The sequence below is a fragment of the Dermacentor albipictus genome, chromosome 1, assembly GCF_038994185.2.
Source record: "Dermacentor albipictus isolate Rhodes 1998 colony chromosome 1, USDA_Dalb.pri_finalv2, whole genome shotgun sequence".
Taxonomy (NCBI): domain Eukaryota; kingdom Metazoa; phylum Arthropoda; class Arachnida; order Ixodida; family Ixodidae; genus Dermacentor; species Dermacentor albipictus.
In genome coordinates this window covers 122402141-122428598 of record NC_091821.1, presented here as the reverse complement: position 1 = coordinate 122428598, position 26458 = coordinate 122402141, and the positions used below count along the sequence as shown (strand labels likewise).

The window sequence follows — 26458 nt, the reverse complement described above, 5'->3', positions numbered from 1 at the left end:
AATTACATATAATAGTACATCTAAAGCAGACAAAATTGATGTATTATACATGTCTCTCAACTAGTACACCACTAATATGTGAGTAGGACTTTTGCAAGACCCTTGTAAGCATTGTAACAAATTCATGTAAGGTATCAATTAATACATCTAATTTGTCCACATTGGATGTCCTAATTGCTATTGACGGAACTGCGATATATGTTTTTTGTGTAGAGGTTACGAATTTGTAAACTTCGTGCTTCTACTTTTTTGGAACTTGCCGATTTTCAGCAGCTTTTGTTAAAAAATTCAGACCTTAATCCAAATTTTGCTTCCTACAGTCACTAGAATTCAACTTTCTCTTTCAAATGCAACAAATTTCATTACTATTGGCCCATAGGTTATCTCAGAAAAGCATTACTGCATTTTATATGCATTTCAATAGACTGCATTGGAGTTGAGCCCAAGTTATAGCTTCCTCATAAGAGCATGGTACTTTTGTGGTGGCTACATCCAAAGCATGTGCCAGCTGTCTCCTACAAAAGCTACTTGTCTGCTCCAAAAGCTGTTTCGCTGCTCCAGAATATGCTCCAAGATGGCTTGTACCAGTCACATCGTTGCTACCACTTCATTGCACATTCACATCCTAACAGTTATGGTGTATGAATGTCGAAATCCATTCTTGTGTTTTCATTCCCACTGTATTCAAAAATCACAGCCTAAATCTGCCTGCCCATGGCACAAAGGAAATCTTATCTTAAATATATACATCATAGCAGCTGTGCTGAAAAAATTGCATTAGTAGTACACAATAATGCATATACATTTCAATCATGTTGTTTTTGTGCAGGATGTGCAGCTTATCACCAAGTTTTTACCAGCTCTTATGTCTCTCATGGTTGATGACCAGGTAAGAAATGCTGCGAGCTTTGAACTTTCTCGTTACACAAAGAAATCTGATATACAATGCATCTTTAGCATTTATGAAACCTCTTTCTTTCACTGATTGGCAAGGTGCCCATAATCTCCTAAAAGTGGGTTTAGTCCTGGCCGCACTGGCCACATTCCAATGAGGGGGAATGCAAAAATGCTCGTATACTATGCATCAGGGGCATGTTTAAGAACGCCATGAGGTCAAAATTTATTTAGAGTTCCCCACTGTTGTGTGCCTTATTATCAGGTTGTGAATTTGGCATGTATAACCCCAGAATTTAATTCTTATGGAACTTGAGCCTGGAAACACCAAGTGCATAGAAAGCATTAAAGTAATGTAACAAGTTTTACAAATTAATATGTTTTGAGTCAGGGCACCTTTCATTCCAAAAGATGCAGAAATAAACAAGTGGTTGCCGACTATGGTGGCTTTATTCACATGCCGCTGTGGAAAAAAATTCTGCTTGCATGATGTGGGTCAGGAGGCACTCGAGTGCCAGATGAAAGTGGTGCTTCTGTAACAAGCTGTAGAGCGTGCACATTTTCACACCTGTGTGTGATAGCATGTTTAATGTTAGCAGCTCATAATGTACCATATCATTTCTTTAAGCATAGACTGGCCCAGCAGGAAGATCATTGTCAATTAATTGCTGCAAGATTGCCTTTGTGGTACGCCATGTTGTTCTAAAATGCTCCTGGCTCTTATGCAATGTACTCCTAAACTGGCTTTTTCTGATGCAGTAATTGCTTCAGAATTCTGACTAACCAGATTATCACTGATAAACAGGTAGCCTGTTTCTCTCTTGACTGTGAATGTGCTCAAGGATGTGGGAGTGCCATGTTGCACCTACTTTTGCATTTGAAACCTGATGTATAGAGTCAAAATGTCAATCAATGTTTGCTTTTTTTTATGTTTGTAACTTGGCTGCAGTGGTGTAGCCAGGAATTTGGAGGGGGGGGGGGGGGCATGTGCTGGTGCATGTTTTATGCCAGAAATTTCTAAGGAGATATATGCCCTTTCCTGCGCCCCTGCTAAGCTGTACAGGTACCTCATTTAAAACTTCATGAACTCTTGCTGAACTTTCATTTTATTCATTGCCTTACTTATTCTATTTTCTAGGTACGAAGCCTGAGTTCCCGACTGCCCCAGGACGACCGAGAGTCAGCCATCACAACTATTGAGCACTCAGGACCACCTCCCGATGCATATCAGGCTTATGTTCAGGAGAATGCAGTGGCCAGCGTGCTGGCACTCTATTACACTTTTCACACTGGTCAGCATTATTTGTGTCTCGTTACTCTGTGTCTGCTTTGTGCGCTTGATCTTCCCTGTCACATTTTGCCAAAAGTATAGGAAATTTCCGTTAGTTTAGACTTCATTGGCCTGAAAAACATTAATTTGAATGTTGAATCATCAGAACAATAAATACATGGTTGCTGCATCAGAATGTCTTTATTCAGTGAAGAACTCGGTTAACCTCGACCCGCCGTGGTTGCTCAGTGGCTATGGTGTTGGGCTGCTGAGCACGAGGTCGCGGGATCGAATCCCGGCCACGGCGGCCGCATTTCGATGGGGGCGAAATGCGAAAACACCCGTGTACTTAGATTTAGGTGCACGTTAAAGAACCCCAGGTGGTCAAAATTTCCGGAGTCCTCCACTACGGCGTGCCTCATAATCAGAAAGTGGTTTTGGCACGTAAAATCCCAAATATTATTATTATTTATCGGTTAACCTTGTTTCTATGTTGCAAGAAATCTCCACAAAAAGGGCAATTTTCATAATCTTGTGCAAATTATGTGTTCTCACAACTTGTCTGAAGAGCTCACTGAATTTCTGTAGAACACTGTGATCCTGACCACTTCCTTTGCACTTTGGCAGCAGCAATAACACGACAAGCACATCCACACCCACATGGGTGCACTTTTTACTATTGAGTGTATCTCCTGACTATTTCATTACTAATGAGATGGCCAGCAGCTTATTGTTCATCACGAGGTACTGGACGGCAACTTCGATTATACTCCGTTTCATGCATGGCAGGCAATGGTTATAGAGGCCTCACTCCACGCCTTTCACAGGGCAGTTAACTTTATACGTTTTCAACAGACAATCTTATTTAATATTCTCAGGTTGCTTCTGGTGGTTGCTGCTCTTCGCAGATGGCGGATCTTTGCCAGTGCCAAAGTAATGAGCACTTCTTCTTTGTAAAATATATTTGCAACATTATTTAGAACAAGTAACTGCAAGACATCAGGGGGGAAAATGTAGCCATTATGTGGGGGCCAGCTTGTTTCGACGACACGACGCCTGGCGTCTGCCCGACCCCTACTGCATGGTGCGTCTGCATCCCTCTCTCTTGGTCAAGCCAACCCTCAACTCAAAAAAACATACTGAAGCAAACCCATCTGGTTGGAGAAGCCACCAGAGGTCTAGCAACCTTTCTGTACAAGTTCCAGAAAAGGCGCTTTGTAATGACGCTCCATGCTCACTTGGGTTGGGCACACAAAAGGCATCTGATTCCTGAGGCTATTCACCATAGGCCTCGTGTGAACCTATCCAGCATTCCCTCTTTTAGGCATGGCCGAGATAAGCGAATATGTAGCAGACCTTACAGTCTGTTTAATATTTAATATACCTTCAAACCCGGCTATATAGGTTTTGCAAAAAAACATGTACCAGCTCAATATAGGGCATAATTCGATATAAACTTTCTAAAGAATTGGACAACATGAAAGCACATACAATTTGTAATGGCACTTTATTGACGAAACGGGCTACTACCGGGGTCACACAGCCGCCTTCGATCGCGATCAAGACCAATCCGGATCAAAATTCTCAACCGCGATTGGCTCCCTTCTGCTGCTTGGGCAAAGGAGCCAATCGCAGCATAGAAAGTTGATCTGGATCGGGCTTAATAGCAATCAAATGTGCACTGTGTAACACCTGTATTGATGTAGCACCAAACAACCTGAATTTTCTGCTTAAATAACTTCGTTGCATGGAAGAGTGCATTTTTGCACATTTTCCAAGGACAGAGCAGATGAGGCCTATCATGTGTGTGTGCAGAAGCGCAAGATCTGATTTGTCTTAGCCTTAGATTGTCTTAGATTTGTCCTTTCACTCGTGTCTTGATTCACAATGTCAGCGATGAAGTCCTTGTTCTTTGTCCACGAGCATACAATTGTTTACCATTGACCCAGCAATGGCTTCTGGAAATGCTGACAACTCACTCCAAACTTCGTGGAAGCCGGCGATGGCTTTGTTGCACTCGTCAGAGCACTTTTTAAGAAATCACTGGGTCCGAAGAAACTGCCAGGACTGGAGCAGTTTTGCATCGTTTTCTTTGTAATGTGAGTCCAGATGTTGTGGTGATGTCAGGTTTCGTTTCTATCCACACTTGACTCAATAATTTCAAACTTCACTGTGAATGGCAGATTCTGCTTCTTCGTGCTGGCCATAATGCAAAATTGTCTCACGCGTTTTTGTGGTCTCAACCTAAAGCCAATTGACTTTTATGTGTTATGTTCCCATTTGATACACCGCCATTCTGTAATGTTCTTGTATCTTGTGTTGCGTTCGAATGCGGCGGTCAAGCAAATTTAGCAGTGCAGAGGCAAATTCGCTCTCGCACGTTGCTACGAATATGATAAAGGGTTACTCATGGTCAAGCCTGTCAAGCTTCACCCTGAAATTCCGGAAGTACACTTTCGTTAGTTCCAGTAAGAGTGTCTCGGCACAGTTGTGGTTTCTGTTGGTTCCGTAAAGTTAGCTGCGCCGCCATACAGCCGTGTTATGGGGTGAAGCATTGCTATATACAGTAAAAGCTCGTTAATTCGAACCGCAAGGGGAATCCGCTTCAGTTCGAGTTAACGAAAGTTCGAACTAACGAAAGTGAAGGAGAGCAACAGTACACTGCGATTTGGAAGCAGTAGGGCATGTCAGAAAGTGATGGCGTTTGCCGCGGGCACACGCCATCTTCAAGTTGAAGCTCTGGGTCCGACTGTGCCCCACCACCGATGTCCACCGAAACGAACGTTAGCCAAGGCTTAACACCATCACAATGAATCGCGATGGCCGATGCCTCCTAATCTGAAAACAGAGGTGCACAACCGATGAAGACTGTCGAGACAAAGACGCTGAACATGTGAAGGTGGCGAAGGGCCTGATTCGTTGGTTCTTGATTGCAAGCGCAGCTGCGACGTACTTGATTCGCTGTGTTTTGGCGCTTGCCGTGCCATATCCACACAACATTAGCAGCTGTACAAGATTAGTAAAGCCTCCGAGATTCGCAACGGGCAAGAAGTCTCGGAGGTTACGTAGAACGGAAAGGCGGCAGCCGCCGCTGGCTTCTGGCTGATCCCGCGCAGGTTAGATTTTTTTCCGATTTCGCCTTTTCTCGCCGTTCTCTCCGTTTCGGAGGCAATACAGCCTTGAGTGTAGGCAGTAGGCGTGTTTCTCTGGCCGTGTGCCAGGCGAGCGTAGTTCGAATTATCCGTGAGGGAACCTTCTCGCGTTCGAATTAACGGACTTTTTTATACATAGACTTCTGTGGAGCTTGGCCGGACCAAATCGTACAGTTCGAATTATCCATAAATTCGAATTATTGAAGTTCGAATTAACGAGCTTTCACTGTATTGCGGTAAACATGAAGGAAGGAACAACTGAGGAGAGGCTCTGACGTCGCTTTGTGAAGCCTCTTTGTGTAAATTTCACACTATTAATATTTCATTATTTTCACTGTGTGAAAATAAATCTGCTCATTCTCACAGTACTGCAACAATACTCAGGCGATGACTGGCAGCACAGTACATACATCCTGACGCATCGACCCATGGCTAGCCCATCTGCAGTTTAGGAGAACAAACATGTATGCCAGTCGTGGTTTGAGGCATCATTTTGCTTTATTGAACAAGTTTCAAGTGGCTGCACACTGCGACAATGGGAAGAGCCACAGTGCACCAACGCTGAAGCCAGCAGAAGAGAACATGTTTATATACCTGACAGTGTATTGAGGTGTATTCTTCTCATGGTATGTGAAGCTTCATGGAAACAAAGTTCTGTGGTAGCTGCCATGTGGTGCAAAACAGTATGCACGGATGCATGCGGCTAGCATGTTGACTGGGCTCACTACGTGCGACAATCAGCCATTTGATGTGCACGCAGACGTACATTATTATGTCGAGCCTTGTTCACTCTATCACTGCATCTGCCAACCTTCACTTCCCTGCGCCTCACGGGCGCACAGATAGGATGTCTGCGGTAAGCAGGCTTCGTCCCTTTATTACTCACAGCAGCTGCTTCTTTCTCCTCCTTCCACATGGCTATTTTGTGTGCCACCAATGCATCGTCCGCTGTCAAAAGCAGGAGCACTGCAAAACTCACTGGCCTGTATGGCGTTCATTGTGCATACTGAAGCACAGCAGTTTCAATCTGTAATGGCACATTAGCATGAATCCCTTGAAGATGACAACAATGCTCCCAGGTCATCTTACAACTGTGGTGCAGTACATGGTCTACAGCGATGTATGTGTGCTCGTTTTATGCTTTTACTTATTGTAGTCCCACCTGGCCACAACAACAGCTGGAAGTGCACAGTTTAGCTAACATGGCGGCACAAAACGTTGAGGCTAGCGCACACCTATACCTAGGATACCTTTACCACATTACAACATCTATGGAGCAGCACACACAAGTGCACACCACCATAACAAAACCACCATTGTGCCCTGGCAACATGGCTGCCACAGTGAAAAATAGTGCGTGACTTCCTCCACACTTTTCTCCTAGTGCGCAGACTGGGTAGTGGGTCTCTTCAGTTTTTTCTTCCTCCATGGTGGTGAAGCATGTTAAAAGTGGAAAGGGCCCACTGTCACTGAGCATAGTATGTGTCCCTTAATTATACATGTACCAAATCCAGTCGTGTACTGGCAGCCATCCAGAGTTGCTTCTGATGAAGCTGTGGCGATGTGGGACCTTCCTTGTCACTGTAAAGATTTCCTGGCTGTTACATTTTTTTCCACTGTCCCATGAAAAACTTATCAACATTGGTCTACTCTACTTCTGCACATTTGTGCTTCCAATATTGGTGACATGCTATATTTTGGTTGTGAGTGCAGGTGATGTGCTGTGGCTGCTGGTCACAGAAATGTGTGACTCCCATTTGGTGGTAGATAAGTTCGTATCTCTGACGCCTTTCAAGTAGCAAATACTTAAAATTTTGCAACATAAAAGTATGGTACTTCATTTTACATCAAATTACATGGCACGTATCTCCATAACTATGTTTCATATGTGGGGCATTATTTCTTGGTCGCATATGTAGGCAGTGAGAAAAGTCTCTCTGCCTTCGTAGCGTTGTCTGCTATGTATTAATTGGAGGATAGCTTGTGGCCACACTTGAAGCGCCTTTAGTCATAATTTACCAATTTACCAATAGCTTCTGTGGTATTCGTAATATTGCACACCTAACTGCAACAAAGTTTCCTACAGTTGAACCCACTTCTAATGACCCCAGCTATAACGATCTGTTGGTTGTAACGACCACATTTCACGGCATTTGCAATTTTCGGACCCTGCCTATTGAAACTGCTTCCAATTACATTTAACATTTTCATAAGCGCCATACATTTATAGTGAACAATTCACTCAAACTCGGTTGCTGCAAAAGGACAGCACATGTGAAGTGCCGAAGCACAGAAGTTCGACTGAACTGGGTGTTGGGTTTGGTGAAATATCTTTCTCTTCTTTTTGTTCATGTACAGCTCGCCAACGTGATCGAACTGGCGTAATGAGAGTTCTGGGCACCTTGGCGGGAGCGGAGGGCCAACGCGCCTACCAGGATCCATTCCTGCACACTCTGGTTGGCCACTTGGCTCTCATGGCTGATGATTTTGCCCAAGAGGATTTCTGCACCGTTGTTTTTGACGAGTTCTTCCTCAGTGGCCTGAGTGGCAACGCTTCTGGAGGCAGCACGCCTGCTGCACTTCCCACCACAGAAGTAAGGTCACCCTCTCTCTGCCTGCTGATTGCCAAGCTGCCATGACTGTGAACTTTGGCTAAATTTGTAGTCTGCATCCTTGTCAGGCATGAATTAAGAAAAACAGCAGAGAAAATTTCAATACTGTCAAATTTCACTAGCTTGACCGTGATCAAACGATTTGGTGGATCTAATTAAAAGAGGGGGCAGTAATGAAATCCAAGGACGCCATTAATTTATTTGGCCACATTTAGTCGATTTTAACTTGCCCTGTATACTAAACACATCCTGTTTTATGGGTTGAAACTAGAAATTTGCGCATCCATGTCTAATGCACACACAGTTTTCTTGACGAAGAAAATGTAGCATGCCTTTCATTCTGGCAATCAGAAAACTATAAAACCAACAAAGTATACCTTTGCAGGATTTAAATTTATTTACGCCTTATGTCCATCATCGTCACTCTCTGACAACTCTGTTGCCATGTGTCACATTGGTCATCCTCCATGCATTCCACTGCATTTAATCTTGAGCAACTGCACAATGATCACAAATGAGATGAGGACCTCCACAAGGCCTATGCCCAAAGTAACCACTTCACCTGTTTGCCCTGCGATGCATACAAAACTCCCAACACACCGAAAACATGTTACGCAGCTCTGTTGCTGCCAACTTTTACACGTAGATAGTTTCTCTTTTAAATTGGTTCTTGTAATGAAACCAGCATGTTGTTGCCGACCTATGCGAAAACTCGTTCTGTCACCATCTTGTGACCACAATGGCAGTGATACTTGCTCCGACAATAGCCTGTTACCGACACTGTGAATGTTGTATGTGTTTCATATCCGATTGTGATGGAGACATTTTACCGACCCCTTTTCTTTGGAAAAAAGGTGTGCAATAAAATCAGGTACATACAGTAACCACTCATTGTGGGCTGCCGTTATCACTTGAAAAGGCAGACCGAAAATCACTATTTTTGGGATCAAATATTGTGTCTGACTCGTTCACTGCCATCTAACGCTGCCAAGGCAGATGCTATACACATTGAAGTCAACACTGAAGTCAGGCATATGCTTGCTGACAAATCAAGTTTTAATTATGCTGCAAGGGCCAATTTCAGGATTGAAATAACGAAAGTCTTGGCCCATAAGTGCCAGTCCGGGCTTAAATCAGGATTGAATTATCTGAAAACTATAATTAACTGAAGTCAAGTTAATGAAAGTCTATTGTATCTTGATAATGATGTAAAATTCAGCCTAAAGTAAAGCGCTTTTTAAAAAACATGTTTATTATTTGTAAGAAATGTTTGGTTGCATACACAGATGTGCATGAAGCACTTTAATTTCAGCATGTGTAATGGGAGCTTGTTGTGGTAGCAAACAGCTTCTTATACATTGCTTTTGTACTTTTTAGGTTCTGAAGGTATGATTTCACATGCCTAGAGCTGCAGTGTGCTGCTATCATGATGGAAATGGAAATAGAAATATCTTGCTGAACTGAGGCCAGTGTCCTTTCCAATTAATCTGCATCCTGAAGTTGCATCTGGGTTTTTTGCATCTCTAAGGGTGCCAAAAACCCAGATGCGACTTCAGGATGCAGTGGATGCAACTTGGACGCCAGTGAAAACTTATGTCCATGTGTTACCCCCATGCCTTGTAGAGTTGGTTGGCATCAGCTTTGAGCTGTGCACCTGCCGCACAAGTAATGGAGCGGTAGAGCTAGGATGCCCCAATCTGGGTGGCTCAGGCTTGTTATGCTGCAGTAGAATCTCGGGGATACGATCACACCTGATACGAATTTCTGGATGATACACATTTTTCAAAAGTCTTTGCCCAAGTTCATTAGCTTATAATGTGCTAAATTTAGAACGTTACGAGCTGCTTTTCACACCTTGATAAATGATGCGAACAATGGAGCAGCCACGCAATCCTTGGCAGAGCCGGCACACTGGTAGTGATCGAGACACTGGGTGTTGTCTGGTGCTGTTCACATTCTTGTTTCCAGGGTGACTTATGTAACTCCACCATGATTCCATGCACGCCCCCCCCTCTCTAAAGGGACCATGACACCAAATTTTCTAGCTTGAATTAATGCATGTACATATGTCAAACCTTATGGGTCCCACAGCAAGCTGGCAAAATTTGAGTGCATTCAGTGCCGTAAATAATTTGTATTTGAATTTTAAATGTCGCAGTCGAACCGTAAAGCATTCTGGTGACACTGAATAGTGACTAAATAAATGGGCACCCCCAGAAATGGCTCCCTCGGGTAACAGAAGCCGCTCTCAAAAAGCCATACTTTTGTGTACTGCACAAACCGGAAGCGACTGCAGGAGCTCAAAATACGCCATGGCCACCATGCATCACTTAGTTCTTGCATGTGCATTTTGGCGCATCTCTGTGGTTTCCTACTGATATTTTATTGTCCAAGTGAAGAAATTGTGTGCACAATACAGCGGCAACGCCGTTTCTACCCTGCTGGGTCCTAGAGCATGTGGAGAAAGACGTCCAATGTGGTCTCGAACTGTTTCAAAGCACACGACACAGAGGTGGCCCCTGCAGTTCGTGACGTCACACAGCCTTGCAAAAATGGCAGTTGGTGTCAGTGGGAGGAGTTAAGAGGCAGTGATTTCAAATTGAAATTTATGGTTAAAATATGCACTGGGAGCCCAATTTTCTTGTGTGTATAACCATATCGGACCCTCTACTCTCAACAGAGAACTGTTGGACAAATACATCATGGCCTCGTTAAGAAAAAAGCAAAAAGCTTTGGCTTTGTGCGTATTGGGCAACTTGTCGGCCATTTTCAAACACCTTGTAACTTATCAGGAGCCAGCAATCAGATGTGACCCACTCCTGCTGCATTAGCAAGAGTGGCAATATTTGCTTCCATGGGTAGCTTTATATTGTATTCCACACCTTCCCTTGCCTTCAGCGCCCGATGACAATTCCGAGACTTCTGCCTTCGCACCCTTCAGATCCCATGATACGAGATAGCTTCACCGCTGCATAGAGTTAACAGATTAACAAAAATTTGTCCGTTGTACCCGATAGTTTGTTATAGCCGGGTCCATTAAAAGCTGAATTTATTGCATTAATAATATAGGCAGACCAAAGAACAAGATGGCATTAGTAGTCCATTTGAAGCATGTGCACAAATGTTTCACACTGAGCTTGGTCACTGTGCAGCTTTAGTGCCCAACGCTTGCGGACACAATTGTGTTTGCTGCCACTATGTGTTGGTGACCTCTTCAGTCTCCAATTGTGGGAGTAAGAAAAAAGAATGTAAGAACTGTATACAGTCAAATCTTGATATAATGAATCACGCGGGACCGCCAAAAATTGTTCATTATTTTGAAATATTGTTGTAATGAAAAACTCACAGTTGTAAGCCAGTGGACAAACCTAGGAATGAAAATGACATACCTTGCCAGTAGACACATTTGCAAACAAGCGTACTCTCAAATAAAAATGTTCCTCTCACTTCAAAGCTGCTTTATTTGAAGAAATCGGCTATTTTCTTCTGGCGCATGCAGCACGCACAACCAATTAGGAATGCGTCTACATCTTCCACTTTGCGCAATACCTCATCAGGTATGTCATTCCACCGAGTAATGAAAGTGCAGACTTTGTTCATGTGCACTAAAACATGAGTGCTCGACATGATCACATCTTCTGTGTTCGGTGTCCCACAGTCTTCTTCCTTCGGGCCGTCATCGTCACTGGAGATGTCGCGAACACAGTTAACAATCTCTTCGGTTGTCAGGTCCACCGCTGTTAGTGCTGTGCTGTCGCTCTCCACGTAGTCATCGAAGAAAGAGACGGTGGGTTCCAAAACCTCAGTCCACAGTTCTCATGGGTTGTTGTCAGTCACCTATAGGTCATCTTCAAGCTGCACAGGTGCTTTGACAAGCCCTGATTTTCACCAGCAGTTGCTAATGCTGGACGCCTTCAATTTCCACCAAGCTCTTGTGAGCATTTCCACTGCCTAACGAATATTGATTGCAGTTGGCTGCTTTAGGGGGAGGTTGTTAATAAACCTCTGCACAAGGCGCTTACGAAATTCGCTTTCACTCTCTTTATAATTCCCTGGCCTAGGGATTGCAGCAGGGATGTATTATTTGGCTGCAGAAACTCCAAGTGAACGTGCATGAAGCGAATATTCACAATGTGAGCAGAGCAGTTGTCGACAACCAGTAGAATTCTTCGGTCATCCCTCCTTATTTGGTTGTCGAGTTTGATGAGCCACTTGGAAAAGAGTTCTCTGGTCATACAGGTTCGTTTGTTGTCGCGGTAGTCGTATGGTAACAACATGATGTTTTTCATGCAGTGAGGCTTCGGGTACTTGCTAATCACGAGTGGTTTAGTTTTCTTTGTGCCTGTTGCATTGCAGCAGAGCAGGACTTTCATGCAAAGATACAATTTCTTCCCTCCTTTGCACTGCTGCCCTTTGAAGCGCATCGTCCGGTCTGGCAGGAGCTGATAAAAACATGAAATCTCATCCGCGTTGAAAATATTGTCTTCAGAGTATGACTCAGCCACCTCTAGAAAACAATCAATGCGCCACGAATCCGCGCCTTCTTTGTCAGCAGCCTTTTCCTCGCCCGAGGCTACCTGCCAAGTTAATCCGTTCCTTTGGCGGAAACAAAAATGCCAACCCGCACTGGCATCGAAACTGCTTATTTCAAGTGCATCGGCGAATTCGCAAGCTTTTTCTTGGAGCATTGGGCCAGACACGGGAACATTTTGCAGTCTGGCATCTTTGAACCACATGAGAACAGCTTGGTCCACATTTTGAAAGTTTCCCAGTCGCAGCCTATTCCTCATAGGAGCGAGTTGCGATTCCCGGTGAAGCTTGACAATCTCAATCTTGCTCTTTCAAAATGGTCGCGACGGTTGATGGGGCAATGCCACGCTGTCTGCATACATCGATTTGCTTTTTCCCTGTGTCGATTTCCTGCAATACGTCCAATTTGTCCTGCAGTGAAAACTGCTTTCGTTCCTTTGCGTCGTCGCTAGCTACATTCATCGTAAGATCTCGTGCGAACATCACCAAACCTTTGTCGTGAAGTTCTTGGTAAAGTTTGTGGTTAAGCAGTTGGCACTTGACATGGTGATGATGATAGTTACTGTGACATGGGGATGATGATAACTACTGCACTCGGTTTCTGTTTCACGTGAGAGTTGCGGCGCTGTTACTTTTAGCCAAATTCGTAATACTGATGTTCCTCAGTTATAAAGATGAAAATAAACTATGCGTTACACTGAAATATGCGCTGTATTGAAATTCGTAGTTCTGAAATATTTTCACGTTGAAAATGTAGGCAGTCTGGCGGGGATATTTAAAATGATCGTAAATTTGAGAAATTTGTTAATGTGGGCTTCATAGTAACAAGATTTGACTGTAAGTTGGCATACTTATATTGCACAGTTCATTGTAATCTATCAGTAACAGTTTTACATACCAAAATCAATCATTAAATAAATGGCTTGTGGTGAACTTTGTGTAATTCAGTCCTAAGCAAGCTAGGAAAATCTAACAGTGAGGATACCACCAAAATAAATGAGGAAGTGCTGTTTTACTTGAAAATGTTTATTTCCTTGAACTTACCCTCCAAGCCTTGAAAGTCAAGAATTTTTTTCATCGTTGGTCAGTGCCACATGTTTCTCAAGCGATTGGAAGAGCCATGTTTCTTTCCTTGAGGGTCAACTTACATTTGTGGAATACATATTTAGTGCCACAAAAGTACCTTTTGTGCTAAAGAGCATGGCATTTACTTCAATCACGTCCCATTTTTAAACAACATTGTTCAGCATTGGAAGTGATAGTTCAGCTTCTTTGCAAAAAAAAAAAGGACTTTTTTTTCTCTAAATTGTCTGTTGTGCACAGTACATTGAGTTTTTCTTGAATAAAAAGTGCAAGAAGTTACTCGAAATGCACAAAAACTACAATCACAGCAATTGCACAGAGAGACGCATTTATCGGGACTGATGCATTGCCTAGTTTCAGACCTATCAGCTGTTCTGGCTTAACTGTGATGATGATGATACCTTGCTGCTAGTGGCCAACTGCCAGCAGTGGAAGTATGCACCCTGCTGTTAGGCTTGTGTGTTTCTAGACATGAGACCTCTTTGCTGGTAAATACTATTACAAAGCATTTCACGTTTCCTCTGCATGTCTAAATCGTGACTGCTTTGTTTCAATGCAACCTAAGATGCAGGAACATGACAGAATGAAGGCATGCCAAATGGGGATATGAGCGTCAAACGGCTTTCAGTCAAGACACCAAACACAACGTAAAAGCAATTAAAAATATATCAACATGGTTCTGTATTAAAGTAAAACCTTGTTAGTTCGGATTTCACGGGACCAAAAAAAAAAATCTAAATTAACTGAATGTGCAGTTATTGAGGCTTTCAAAAAAACAATAAACAAATAGCAACCGCTGCGGACAAAACCGCGGATGCTAATGACACGATCTTGAATGGTGACTACGCAGTTATGAAGGCCTGTGGCCAACACGTGCACCAAGTCAAAATGAAACAACTGTTTGCCGCAACTGTTTTCGAAGAAATCACGGCCGCTATCGTCACGATCATGGGCGGCAATCTTGCAGTTCTGAAAGCCCACACGGCTGATGCACGCACCAATTCAAAATTAAACTAGGGTACTGTTTGCCGCGACCTCTGTGGACGAAACAGTTGTGGCTGTCGACAGGATCATGGATGACGACTACATAGTTATGAAGGTGCGCAGCGATAAATGCAGGAAGAAAGGCTTTACAAATAGGCACTAAGCATTCCGGCATCGCTGTCGTTCACATACGATTTCCGCTGATGACTGGCAATGCGGACTCCGCCACTTCGTTTCAGTTGGACGCTAGTGCCGTTTCTGCTCTTTTGTGTCGCACATTTGTGGTGCTCTACGCATTCCAAGCACCGAGAATTGTCCGAATTAACCAATGTGCAGCCAAATACATCCGAATTAACGAGAGTTTGATTGCATTAATTAATGCATATGTCTGGCAGGATCAAAGGACGAGTCTGAATTATCCACTTTTTCAAATTAACGAGTGTCAAGGTAACGAGGTTTTACTGTATCAGTTTTCACTGTGAAGTACTGTTTTTAGCACTTCATTTGTCTGAGTAGCATTGTAACGTATGCAAAGCTGCTCGATCAAAACGCACGGGGTGTAGCCCATCGTGTGGTGCTAGTGCGCACATGTGAGAGCGGGAGCACTGTCCCGACTGGTGGCACTTTAGTGGCAGGCTGAACAATATTCATTACAAACAAAAAAAGAATGGTTGCAAAGCCATAGTGATGTGCTATGATGAAGCATGGTGCGCTAAGAGCAGATGACATCGTACTGTTCGGTGGTTCAGTGTATTGTCACTCCGTGAAGAAAGCACACAATGGAAAGCATGGAGCTATGCACATGTGTAGAATGAGGAAACCCTTACCACATTTTTCTCGAAAGCATCGCTTGTTGTACCACAAGCTCAACCGGGAGAACGCCATGGTTCATGCGTTGCAGCTCGTGGTGAAGCAATATGGTGCCTGTCAGCGAGACCAGATAGCGATAGTGAATATTACTTCTCGAATTCACGAGAGTGAGTTGAGTGAGCATTAACAGTAATAGCCTAGGCTCTTTTAGGTTTCCCTAAATAATTGTGATGTTTCAGCATGTCAAAGAAAGAAAATGGGATGAATAAATGTATTTACTTGCATGAATAATCAATATTTGAAGATGGGTAGTATTCAGATTTGATTTCGTATTTTTAGAAAAATTGATGTTATATTCACACACCCCTACTTCAGAGACTTGTGTGCAGCTTTTGTTTGAAGCAATCTCTTTTTGTGCGGGGTATTACTGTGCAGTTATGAGAGGGAAGGTTTTCAGTACATAGATTGCTGGAGGCTTTGCTCCAGTCTTTTTGATACAAAAGTGTCAAATGGCTCATTGAGAGAAAAAGCCGGTGTCCCACATCTGTTGCAGCACCTAAATTCCCATTGACTGCGACACCACGTCACAAGCATGCCTCGATGGAGCTCCCATTGGCAGCGATGCCTCAACAGAGCAGAGCACATGAAAGGGGACACCTGTTTCCGCAGTAGCGTGTCAGGTGTTGCTTGAGGGGAGAGGGCATCACCTTGACGCCAAATCACCTTCGCTCTCATTTTGAAAAGCCCCATTGGCAGCGATGCCACAGCATGAGCGTGCCCTAACAGAGCAGAGCGCATGAAAGGGAACACCTGTTTCCGCAGTAGCATGTCAGGTGTTGCTTGAGGGGAGAGGGCATCACCTTGACGCCAGATCACCTTCGCTCTCATTTTGAAAAGCCCCATTGGCAGCGATGCCACAGCATGAGCGTGCCTTAACAGAGCAGAGCGCATGAAAGGAGGCACCTGTTTCCACAGTAGCGTGTCAGGTGTTGCTTGAGGGGAGAGGGCATCACCTTGACACCAAATCACCTTCACTCTCATTTTGAAAAGCCCATATTATTTGCGCTTTCCTTGTCCGTGCAAGCTCTCGCCTGCGTTCTTACTGTGCCTCGGGAAGGCCAAATCAAAATGCACTCGCTTGCCCATGAGGAGTTCATAACTCGAAGCACCGCTCAGCAGCTTTCAATTGGACGTTAATGCTTTTGCATTCACAACTCAAAGGGGTGCTTAGGTGTCCTCATATTTTTTTTTTCTTCTTCGTCCCCCCTTTTTTTCTTCTTTGAAATGGAATGTGCTCCAGCTCTTCGCACAGCAGTTTCATTGTGGCTTATATGTTGCTCTGTGCAGGGTGCCAGCAGTGCTGCAAGGCATTTGCTGCGCCTGTTGTGGCATGTGCATGCAAAGCTTCCTCCTGCCAGACTTCAAGGCCTCATGAAGACACTCCAGCCACTTGTCCAGGTAAGTTGAGATGCACAGATGATGGAAACATATAGAGAAGTGTTGAAAAGCTTGTGACTGGTCTTAGAACTTTGTGCCAGTCTTAGGTTTTGTGTGCACGAATCCGTTAGCTCTTGTAGGCCTCAATCAGATACTGTGTATCATTTACAAAAGTTTGTGATACACAGGGTGTCTACCAACCGGGAAAACCGGGAATTCTCAGGGAATTTGTATAGTCTGGAAAAACTCAGGGAATTTGTGCCTTTCTCAGGGAAAAGTCGCAGTAATGCTGGCTCGAGTAACAGACAGGATGCATTTTATACGATTCGTACGAAGCGCGTTTTCTCCACAGCCATCGCCGGGCTCCCGCACTGTACTTCTAGAGAACGTGCCAGGAAAGCGGCAAAAAGCGCAGCGCTTCAAAGTTCTAAGCGAGTCGAAATTATGCGGACACTTCCCGGCGCCACGTACTGCAGAGAACGGGCTTCGTAAGGCTCGCAGTCAAGTTTTTCTACGGTCGCCGGCGTCCCCCCCCCCCCCCCCCCCACTTGTTGTTTCCCAGCCGAGAAAGCTCCAGCGAGGCGGCAGAAAGCGTTGCGAGCGAGACTATAAACTCGCGGACAACTTTCTACGGGGGCGGAGCTTCTGCCCATGTGTTACCGCGCCAACTAGTCCGTCAGCGCTTGACAGTGCTTTCGGTTGCTCGGAGAAGACGCTGAATCGACGCTGCTTCCACGAGCGGCGGTTCCCTTTTGTCCAGACGGGGAAGGGAAAAGCCGCAAAATAAGTAACCTTTTACGTTCAGTGGTGTGTTTTGTTTTATTTAACTGTTTCTAATAAGATGTGTGTTTTCTCTTCCCCAGCTTAAACTAACGTGGATGAAAACGCGGGACTCTTCAGAAGGGCTCACTTGCGCGCGCTTTGCCTCCGTAGCTTCCCCTGCAGAGCCACAGAAAGTTGTCGCTACGCTTCCGCTTTCCAGTACGAGTCTTAAACGAACTTTTCCTGCGCAATGCTTCGATGGAAGCGTCCATTTCTACCTTGAGGGGTGGCACGCGCGGGACGCAGGCGGCAAAGCAGAGGGCGACTATAGCTTCGCGCCCTGCCATAACGCTGCCGCGAGCTGCCGACGCTGGCAGAGATACAAACTATGGAATCGTGTCGCATTTTTTAAGTTTTAGTGACCCCGTTCTGATCCGACTTGGTTTAGTTACAGCAGTGGTGCAGCAGGCAAGCTTTGTTCGGTGTCAAGTATGAGCGCGTCCAAGTGTACTTTCGTCCAGGACTGGACGAATCCGAAACATTGTGAGTTTGCCACCTGGGTTAGGCCCGTTGAAAATAACGCGAACGCGGCGTACTGTACGCTATGCAGAAAGCAGCTTTCGCTGAGCAACATGGGAAGAAGAGCGCTGACAAGTCACGCTGTAAGTAAGAAGCACCGACTTGCTGCAAACGGAGCCAGGACACCTTCTGTAGCTTCGTTTCTTACGCCGCCAGCTAGTGAACCGTCGGGCGCTGTTGTGACCAAAGCTGGGCCAGTGGCGTCAGGTTCTGCGCCGCCTTCATCTTCTTCAACCACAGCTACGGACATTCAACCCGAGCGTGCGGCAAAGGATATTTTTCAACGTGACACAGAAGTGATAAATGCTGAGGTGATGTGGTGTCTCAATGCTGTCATGACGCACACATCATTCCGTGCTGCCGCGGCATCGGCTTCTTAGTTCCCGTTGATGTTCCTATCATCAGCTACTGCCAAGAAAGTGCAGCTTGGCAAAGATAAGGTGGGATATACTATTGTCTATGGCCTCGCACCTTTCTTTAGAGAGAGCCTCGTGTCGGAATTGAACCAAGCCTCCTACCTCGTCTTAGCGTTTGACGAATCGTTAAACAAAGTTGCACAGAAGGAGCAAATGGACGTGTTGGTTCGCTTTTGGCCGGATGCATAGGGAAGTGTGAAAACACGCTACCTGACGTCATGCTTTCTTGGGCGCACGCGAGCTGAAGAATTGGTGTCCGCATTTAAAAGTGCCACTGATGGACTCTCACGTTCGAAAATTCTTCAGATATCAATGGACGGGCCAAACGTCAACATGAAGTTTCTCCGTGAGATCAAGCAAGAACTATGTGAATCCAATGACGGCCGCCAAATTCTCGATGTTGGAAGCTGTGGCCTTCATGTGGTGAACGGCGCGTTCAAAACCGGACACGCGGCAACAGGATGGCAACTTGTGGGATTTCTCCGGGCTATGTACAATTTATTTAAATGCGTACCTGCCCGACGTGCTGAATACGCACGCATTACCGGGAGCAACATTTACCCTTTGAAGTTTTGCTCTGTGCGATGGCTTGAAAATGTTCGAGTAATTTCGAGGGCTCTTGAGGTCCTGCCTTACCTAAAGGTGTACGTTGAGTCGTGTCGAAACGAGAACAAGCGACCGACCAGCGCCAGTTACGGCGTCGTCGAAACATCCATCCAAGATCCTCTGTTGTCTGCAAAGCTAACTTTTATGCTTTGTATCGCGGAAGAATTGCAGCCGTTCCTGGCTCAGTTTCAGACGGATTCGCCTATGCTTCCATTTCTTGGTACAGCATTGGAAAATCTTCTGCGATCACTAATGAATAGTGAAGAAAGAAGTGATGATGGCAGCGGACAGTCCGTTGAAGTTGATAAAGGTTGACATGGACCAGCATGCGAATGTTCTTGCGACGCCCAAGATCCACCTTGGCTTTGCTACGAAGAATGCGCTCCGAAAGGCCCCAAAACTTTCAGATGGTACTATTTTTGAGTTCAGAAGGGACTGCACCGCTTTCATAAAGAACTGCGCCAAAAAAATTGCGGAAAGGTCGCCGTTGAAATTTAAGCTGACGAGGGGATCGTCCTCTCTGAATCCCGCGTGCGCCCTGATTCCGGAGCTTGGGGAAAGGCGTTTCACTGATGCACTCAAAGTTGCGACGGAACACCAATGGATGACCGGAGCAGAAGCTGATCGGGCAATGCGGTCCTACAAGCATGTGTGCTCCTTAGCCTCGGCGCAAGCAGCGTTGAAAAATTTTAACAGGAGCACGGATCGGCTGGATACCCTTTGGGCAGGCATCTGTGGTTCACACAAGGAACTACTCACTTTTGCCAAGATGATTCTATCTCTTTCGCACGGAAATGCGTCTGTGGAGCGGGGATTTTCTGTTAACAATGTTAACAAGGGCTGTCTTGTCGAAAATCAGAAGGAACAATCTCTGGTCGCCCAACGAATCGTCTTTGACTCCGTGTCATCAGCTGGAGGAGTTGCCAGCGTAGAAGTGACTAAGAGAATGCGTCAAATGGTCCATGGGGCGAACACACGGTGGAAGGAGGAGCTAGGAAGGACGAAAACAGAAAGGGCCGACGCACTCAAGAACGAACGAGAAACGAAGCGTGTCGCCGCATCTTTGAAGCAGCTCGAGCTAAAAAAACAGAAAGTGTTGGCTGACGCCGAGATGCAGGTGTCCCTCATTCAAACTGAAATAAACTCTCTAAATCAGTGAAACACAACACTGGAGCGTTGTGCGCGAGCTGAGCGTATATCAGGACGGTTGACGTTGACTTTGTAGCTGGTGAGAGAGAATCACTTGTGAGAAAGTTCGGGCCTCCAACCAAGATGGTTGCTATCACTTAATAAAAATAGCTCACTTTGAAAAATATTTGCTTCTGTGTGCGCCTCCTTTTTATTCGTATTTGACAATATTCGACTCAATTTGCAAAGGGCTTTACCATTTTTTTATCAAGAATATTTTACTTGCTCTGCATTTTACTAACCCTTCTCTTTTCTTTTTGAATGAAGTAAACATTACACCTTACTATTCAAACTAGATTAAGTGTTTTTATAATTGCAGTAGCAATTATATGGACACTCCAGGTGCGCTTTTACCGTCGCCATCGCCGTGAGTCTCCGTATAAAGTCCAAGGGCGATAAAATCGTCGGCGTGCCCCGCATGCTGTATGTGCGGGTGAAAGCCTACGCGGGTGAGCCGTCGACAGCGGTTCAATCTCGCGCACTCGACGGAGGAAAGCGGCGAGGAAGTGCACTGTCACGGGCAAGGCACCAGGGGAACGGACGAGACGCTCATTTGAGGGATCGACTTCCGTTTGTGTTCAGGTGCCAGTAAGAGCGGGCGCGAGAGAGAAGGTCTGGGTGCTTCTGCTCCTTGAATATATGACTCTGCCTAGGCACTACGGAGGAGGTTTCTTAGCGCATATGTGTAGGTGTTTGTCCCTAGGCGTGCCGGCATTGCGGAGTGGAGTCGAGTTTGTTTACGCACGTACGCTGGCTGCCGGCGCGGTAAAATAGGTGTAGCAGCAGGCACTGACGCATGATGTGGCGACCGCTGTCTCGGGCATGCTGTCTCGCGGCTGCGGCGCTCGTGCTCAGTCAGTTGAGCGCAAGTGGCTGAAAGGCCGCCGGTGACGATGACTGACTCAGCACCAGCGCCGCAGGCGCAAGAATGTCTGTCCGATGTACCTTCAGAGGCAAAGTTCTGACTGGTGTTGCAAAAGTCGTACGTGGGGCGCGGGTGTGCTCGGGCTTAGCGTCGCAAGTTGACGGCTGGACGTAATTATGTTTATTCAATCGTCTGCTTTACTAATTGTAACAGCGTGTCATTATTTCACATTATTGGCGGCACTTCCAGGACACCAAAGCTAGAACCCGGACTGGTCCGTGGGTTGGGGCTCGCTGAGGCCTGCGCGTACCTGGGGTGTATAACATGGGATGTCCGCTATCGCGGACAGCCACTTTTTTATGCGAACACCCCTTGGTACGCTTCGGCCTCCGCGGCACCAACCCACGGGGCGCCTTGCTTCCAGCTTGGATCCCCCAGTTACCCGTTGGGTGCCCTGGAGATCCTGCGCTGTCTGCTTTATTATCACCTAAGGAGCTCTCCTGAGTCCTCCGTTTGCCGGTTACATGTGCGCTCCTGGAGAAGTGCTTGTCAAAAAATCCCATCTATCGTCGCGACGAAAAAAGCGACCCGCGACTTATACAACCTTGCCCCTTCAGAAACAGCGATCACCATTGGTATGGGGCGTCCGTGCCCACTGCTTCACCGCGCGGGCAGCCCGCGGACTCCGCACTCTGCAAAGCCGGCATGTCTGGGGACAAACGAATACAACACGCGCCAAGAAACCTCATCCGTAGTGCCTGGGCAGAGTCGTATTTTTCAAGGAGCAAAAACCCCCAGATTGTCTCTCTCACGCCCGCTGTTACTCGCGCCTGCGCACAAACGGATGGCGATCCCCTCAGTCTCGTGGGTAACGGTGGTGGCGGTGAGGGGAAGGGGGCGTTCTACTTCGGGCGGCCGCGCGCGCATGACCGGGCCGCTGTATCTTGAAAGCCATCTGCGACGGGGACAGGGTCCGCCGTGCGCTGTTTGCCACGCTTAGTTCACGTTGAAGCGAGAGGCAGCACGAAAGTCAATTCGCTCATTGCTGCTGCCGCGCTTCCTCACTCCACCGTTGTGACAGCGATTTTCCGTGGTCATCAAGTGAGATGTGCTCACAGTTGCTTCTGCATGCGTGACACCATGCTTGTTAATTTAGTTAGTAACTAAATGTTACAAACTTATATGGCCAATAAAACTACTAGCCTTACTTCGTATAGCTGTCTACTAGTTTGCTATCGCGATCGATGCTTCGCCTTTCGGGCGAAGCTGCAACTTTTTTGTAACATGCTTATTAGAGAGTGACTGCATCGGGCGACGTGGTGTCAGCCCGTCTCGACATAAAACAAAGTTCAGTGTCACTCAGGGAATTTAGCAAAACCAATCAGGGAAAACCTGGAAAACTCAGGGAATTTGGAAATGTCAACTTGGTAGACACCCTGGATACAGGTTGTAACCATGCTGCTTGATTTGCTACATTTTGTTAAAAACGTAGTGCTCATAAATGGAAGTGTGGCATTTACAGTACGAGACAACTGAAATCTGTCATGCAATTCTCTTACTAGGGCTGTATGAATAGCTAAATCTCAGGTTGAATTAAATTCTTGGGAGCTTACTGGCTTTAATATCAAATCTGATAACTGGCTTTAATATCAAATCTGATACTGAATACTGTTCTAGTTCTGAAATTTACTTAAAAGAAAAGATGGTGAGGTCACCATGGCATCCCAGCCAATGATCCCAAATTTCCCATAAAATTTACGAATTTGGGCTCATTTTTCATTTTACTAATGTTGCACCAAGCTTTCCGAAAAAATAATTTTGTTCGCTAAAACGGTTTGCTCATTGGTCTTCAAACCTTCCATTAGAAGTCTTCCAATGGCGAAAGGACACATGAAGGGCATCTGCTTGGAGGAAAGCAATTCAAACAAGTTCATGTAGCACTGACTTATACCACTACCGCCACTTCCGAGCAAACCCCCCCCCCCCCCCCCCCTCAAACAAGTCAAAATTACCGGCAAAGTATGTGGGGGGCTATCTCGGAACGGCACCAAACTTCAAGATGACAACAGCCAAATTTTCCCGCAAGAAAAAAAATGCAGTGGGCATGGATTTAATATTTTATTTAACATGAACTTTATTAAGCGAAAGATTTGTTAGTGCTGTTCATCACTCAAAACAAGTCAAACTCAGCAGCAGTGCATGGCTACCGATGGCGGACAGCGAATCGCGGCTTGGCCATGCTTGCATCGCAGCTGGCAGCGCCACAAATATCAACCTGTTTTCTTTTTCGTGTGAAGTTGCTGCAAGGAGAGGGTAAAGCGGCAACAACAGTAACAAAACATTGCTGCTTGGGAGCGCCGGGGGTTTGTTCTGAAGTGCCGTTTGCTACAGATTCAAAGTGAGCCGGAAAAGGCCTAGCGACGATATTGATGGCGTAGCCTCGACCACTCCTCTGTCGCTGAGTGCCCACGTCGCTGTGCCGCAGGCAGATCCTCTGTACTGTGTGACAGGCAGAGATTGCCTTTTGCCAGCAAGGCCGCTGTCGGCCGGCGGTCGGCGAACTCCAAATGACGTGCAGCAAGTTGCCGTGTCGCTAACAGGGACGTGCCTTCAGAAAAAAGAAAAAGAAGATTAAATAAAAAAGCTACGAAAATGGAGCGGAAACTTAAAATTAGCAGTGAAGTTGGGGGTGGCTTGCATGGGTGGAAGCGCTTGCTCGGAATATTACAGTAGTCAGTTGTTCTCAAGCACCACGCTACAGCTCATGTGCGAGAGTGTCATAGGAAGTGCGCCACGCAGCAAGGTAGCCATAGGGAAAAGAAAAGAGAAGGCAGGGCATGTGACAAATGCATCACGCGATCCTCCAGCTCTGGTATATGAGAACGCAGGCAAATAATTTCGCTTGCAGAGGCTAGATAGAGGCAAGTGGAGAGAGTATCTATGTTGGCAGTGTTGCTCGCCTCCTGAAATCATGGGTTCAAATTGTGGCACTGAAATATTTCCATCTCAGCTAATTAGGAACCACTTTGAAAAATTATTGTGGTAGAACGCTCCCTAGAGGACACGTAACAACTTCCAGCGTACAGTCGAACCCACTTATAATGATACCGATTATAACAATGAAAAGCTGCTGTACCTTCAACTTTTGTATGTTTTGCATGGTGAAATAACTCGGTGCTGCATTATCGGTTATAATGATGAAGTCTGGCAGCTCGGTGTCCGAGAAGAAATAAAGAAAACGAGAAATTCGAGCCACAGCACAATGGCCCGCTGCTCCAACGGCCGCCGCACACTCATTTTCCAGCCGCGCGCCTCTCTCCCATCGCCCTTCCACCCCTCTGAACACGAATGGGCTGCACCCATGCCTCTATGCCGCGCCACTCTCCAAAACACGAATGGACCGCACCAACTGCGCTCCTCGCATGCTTGCATCTTGCTCGCTGGCTTCTCATTCAGCGCAGTTCTGCAAACAGCGTAATCGCCGGTGTTCGTCTTTGTTGATTGCGTCGAAATTATTCTTGGCCATGTGGTTTCTCAGCCTCTTTTGACTTGCGGCCGAAACGGAAGATGACTGACCTGCCCGCTGATAATCGGCAATACACGGCGTTGCCGGTGAAAAGAAAGTGCACGGCTATAGATTTGGAAACTTAAGTGCTTCTAACCGATGAGACGATCGTCACGAACATGCTTGCATCAGATAGCAACGGCGGCGACAGCAGCAATGACGCGGTAGGGCAGGCTGCCTCAACATTGTCCTCACAGGAGGCCCGGTAGATGATTCAGTCCCTCCGGGGCTTTGTTTTCGCGAGGAACCTCCCGCTGTACTACGTGGAGCACCTGGATACCTTGGAGAAGGATGTCGGCAAGGCTGACGGACATAGGGTTTTCTCATGCAATTCAGTGTGACGTACGTGGCAAGACGCTTGTGGCGATCTCGCCTCAGCATTTCTTCTGGGTTTCTCAAGCTGACAGGCTGTCGCGGCAACCTCCTCGCATTTTTTTAAAAGGCCCCTTTTGGGCCCACTACAGCGTTGCTCGGCGGTGCTCGCATATCACTTGCCACCTGTTACCCCTCTTTAGTTATAGCAGTGCCATTCTTTAACAGTGCCATAGGAGTGCCTTAGCAGTGCCATAGCAGTGCCATTCTTTAACACGACAGCTGCGCCACGTGATCAGAGCGCCCAGGAAGCAGTTAAACGAGTGAGCGCAATTAGCAGCCAGATGGAGAAAGGGGGTGGGGAGGAGCACTGGCCTCCCCACCATTATAGTTTGCTAAGATCAGCTCTGCCATCCCCCTGTTTTGATTTTTTCACGCAACCCGGTTTTAACAATTGTCGGTTATAACAATGGAATTTTCATGGCATTTGAATATTGTTATAAGTGGGTTTGACTGTATAACCAGAATTTGCAAGTGGCCTGGTGGGGGGGCCCTTTGAAGGGGCCTTGAACCACTTTTTATCGAAGTCAAGAAATGCATTTGAAGTTGAAATAGACCATTTCAGAAATACTTTGCCGCTAAAAGTACTTCAGTGCGTTCAGAACAAGAGGAGCTACTGGAAATCAAAGGTAGCATATGATCCTGTTCGCCGTGCTGCTGTTCCTTCCTTCTTCAATGGCTTGCACTGCGAAGGCTACGGCAGAACGGGGTGTGCATACAACGCTCTGCATACTGAACATCACTGTGGGGCATTGTTCAAGTTTGATTTTGGGCATTCACATAGATGCCACTACTTAGAATTTTGGTCCCTACGATGTGCCAAACGTAGCCAAAAGCGGTTGTGCTCAGCGATTCGCCGCGCGCTTAGCCAGCCGACTCAATGCAGTACCCCTTGGTGGCCGCAGTATCTATGCTCCGTAGCAGACCGCAGCTACATCCAGCTGTAGTGTATATGCGCAACATTTGCACTATCTACAACAGCGCTTGAGTGCATGCTCGTGATCATATGCTCTGGTCTAGGCATGCTATGTGGTGCAAACCGGCTTTGTCCTGCACCAGCTTGACCGACAGATAGTAGCCACATCTAACGTGTGCATTTTGATGCGCTATCAATAGCTCAATACAAAGTTAAGTCTGCCAAGGTGTCTGTGTAGAACCAGCCAGGAGTGAGCATGCACTGGCAAGCTTGCGTATAGTCTGACTTTGCTTCGCTCAAGACTAGTCGGAATTAGCAAGATCCAACAGCTATGACCTTGATAAGCAGGATGGCCACAGTTCACTTCGTACGCAGGCGGCCGTGGCCGAGCATGAGCGGACGATATTTAATTTCTTC

At 46.1% G+C, this 26458-nt stretch overlaps 1 protein-coding gene and 1 pseudogene across 2 annotated transcripts in view; both read left to right on the top strand.

The window, feature by feature from the left end:
- Window positions 1-26458, top strand: part of NELF-B (negative elongation factor B) — a 69458-nt gene that overhangs the window by 31152 nt on the left and 11848 nt on the right. For both annotated transcript variants that reach the window (XR_010565219.2, XM_065435797.2), the window contains exons 7-10: window positions 830-889; window positions 2033-2186; window positions 7675-7910; window positions 16683-16793. Coding sequence is in view for 1 of the 2 variants with exons in the window: in XM_065435797.2 (XP_065291869.1) it covers window positions 830-889; window positions 2033-2186; window positions 7675-7910; window positions 16683-16793 (561 nt within the window). In the remaining variant the exon portion in view is untranslated. The remainder of the gene's footprint in view (window positions 1-829; window positions 890-2032; window positions 2187-7674; window positions 7911-16682; window positions 16794-26458) is intronic.
- Window positions 17849-19450, top strand: LOC135904855 (uncharacterized; annotated as a pseudogene).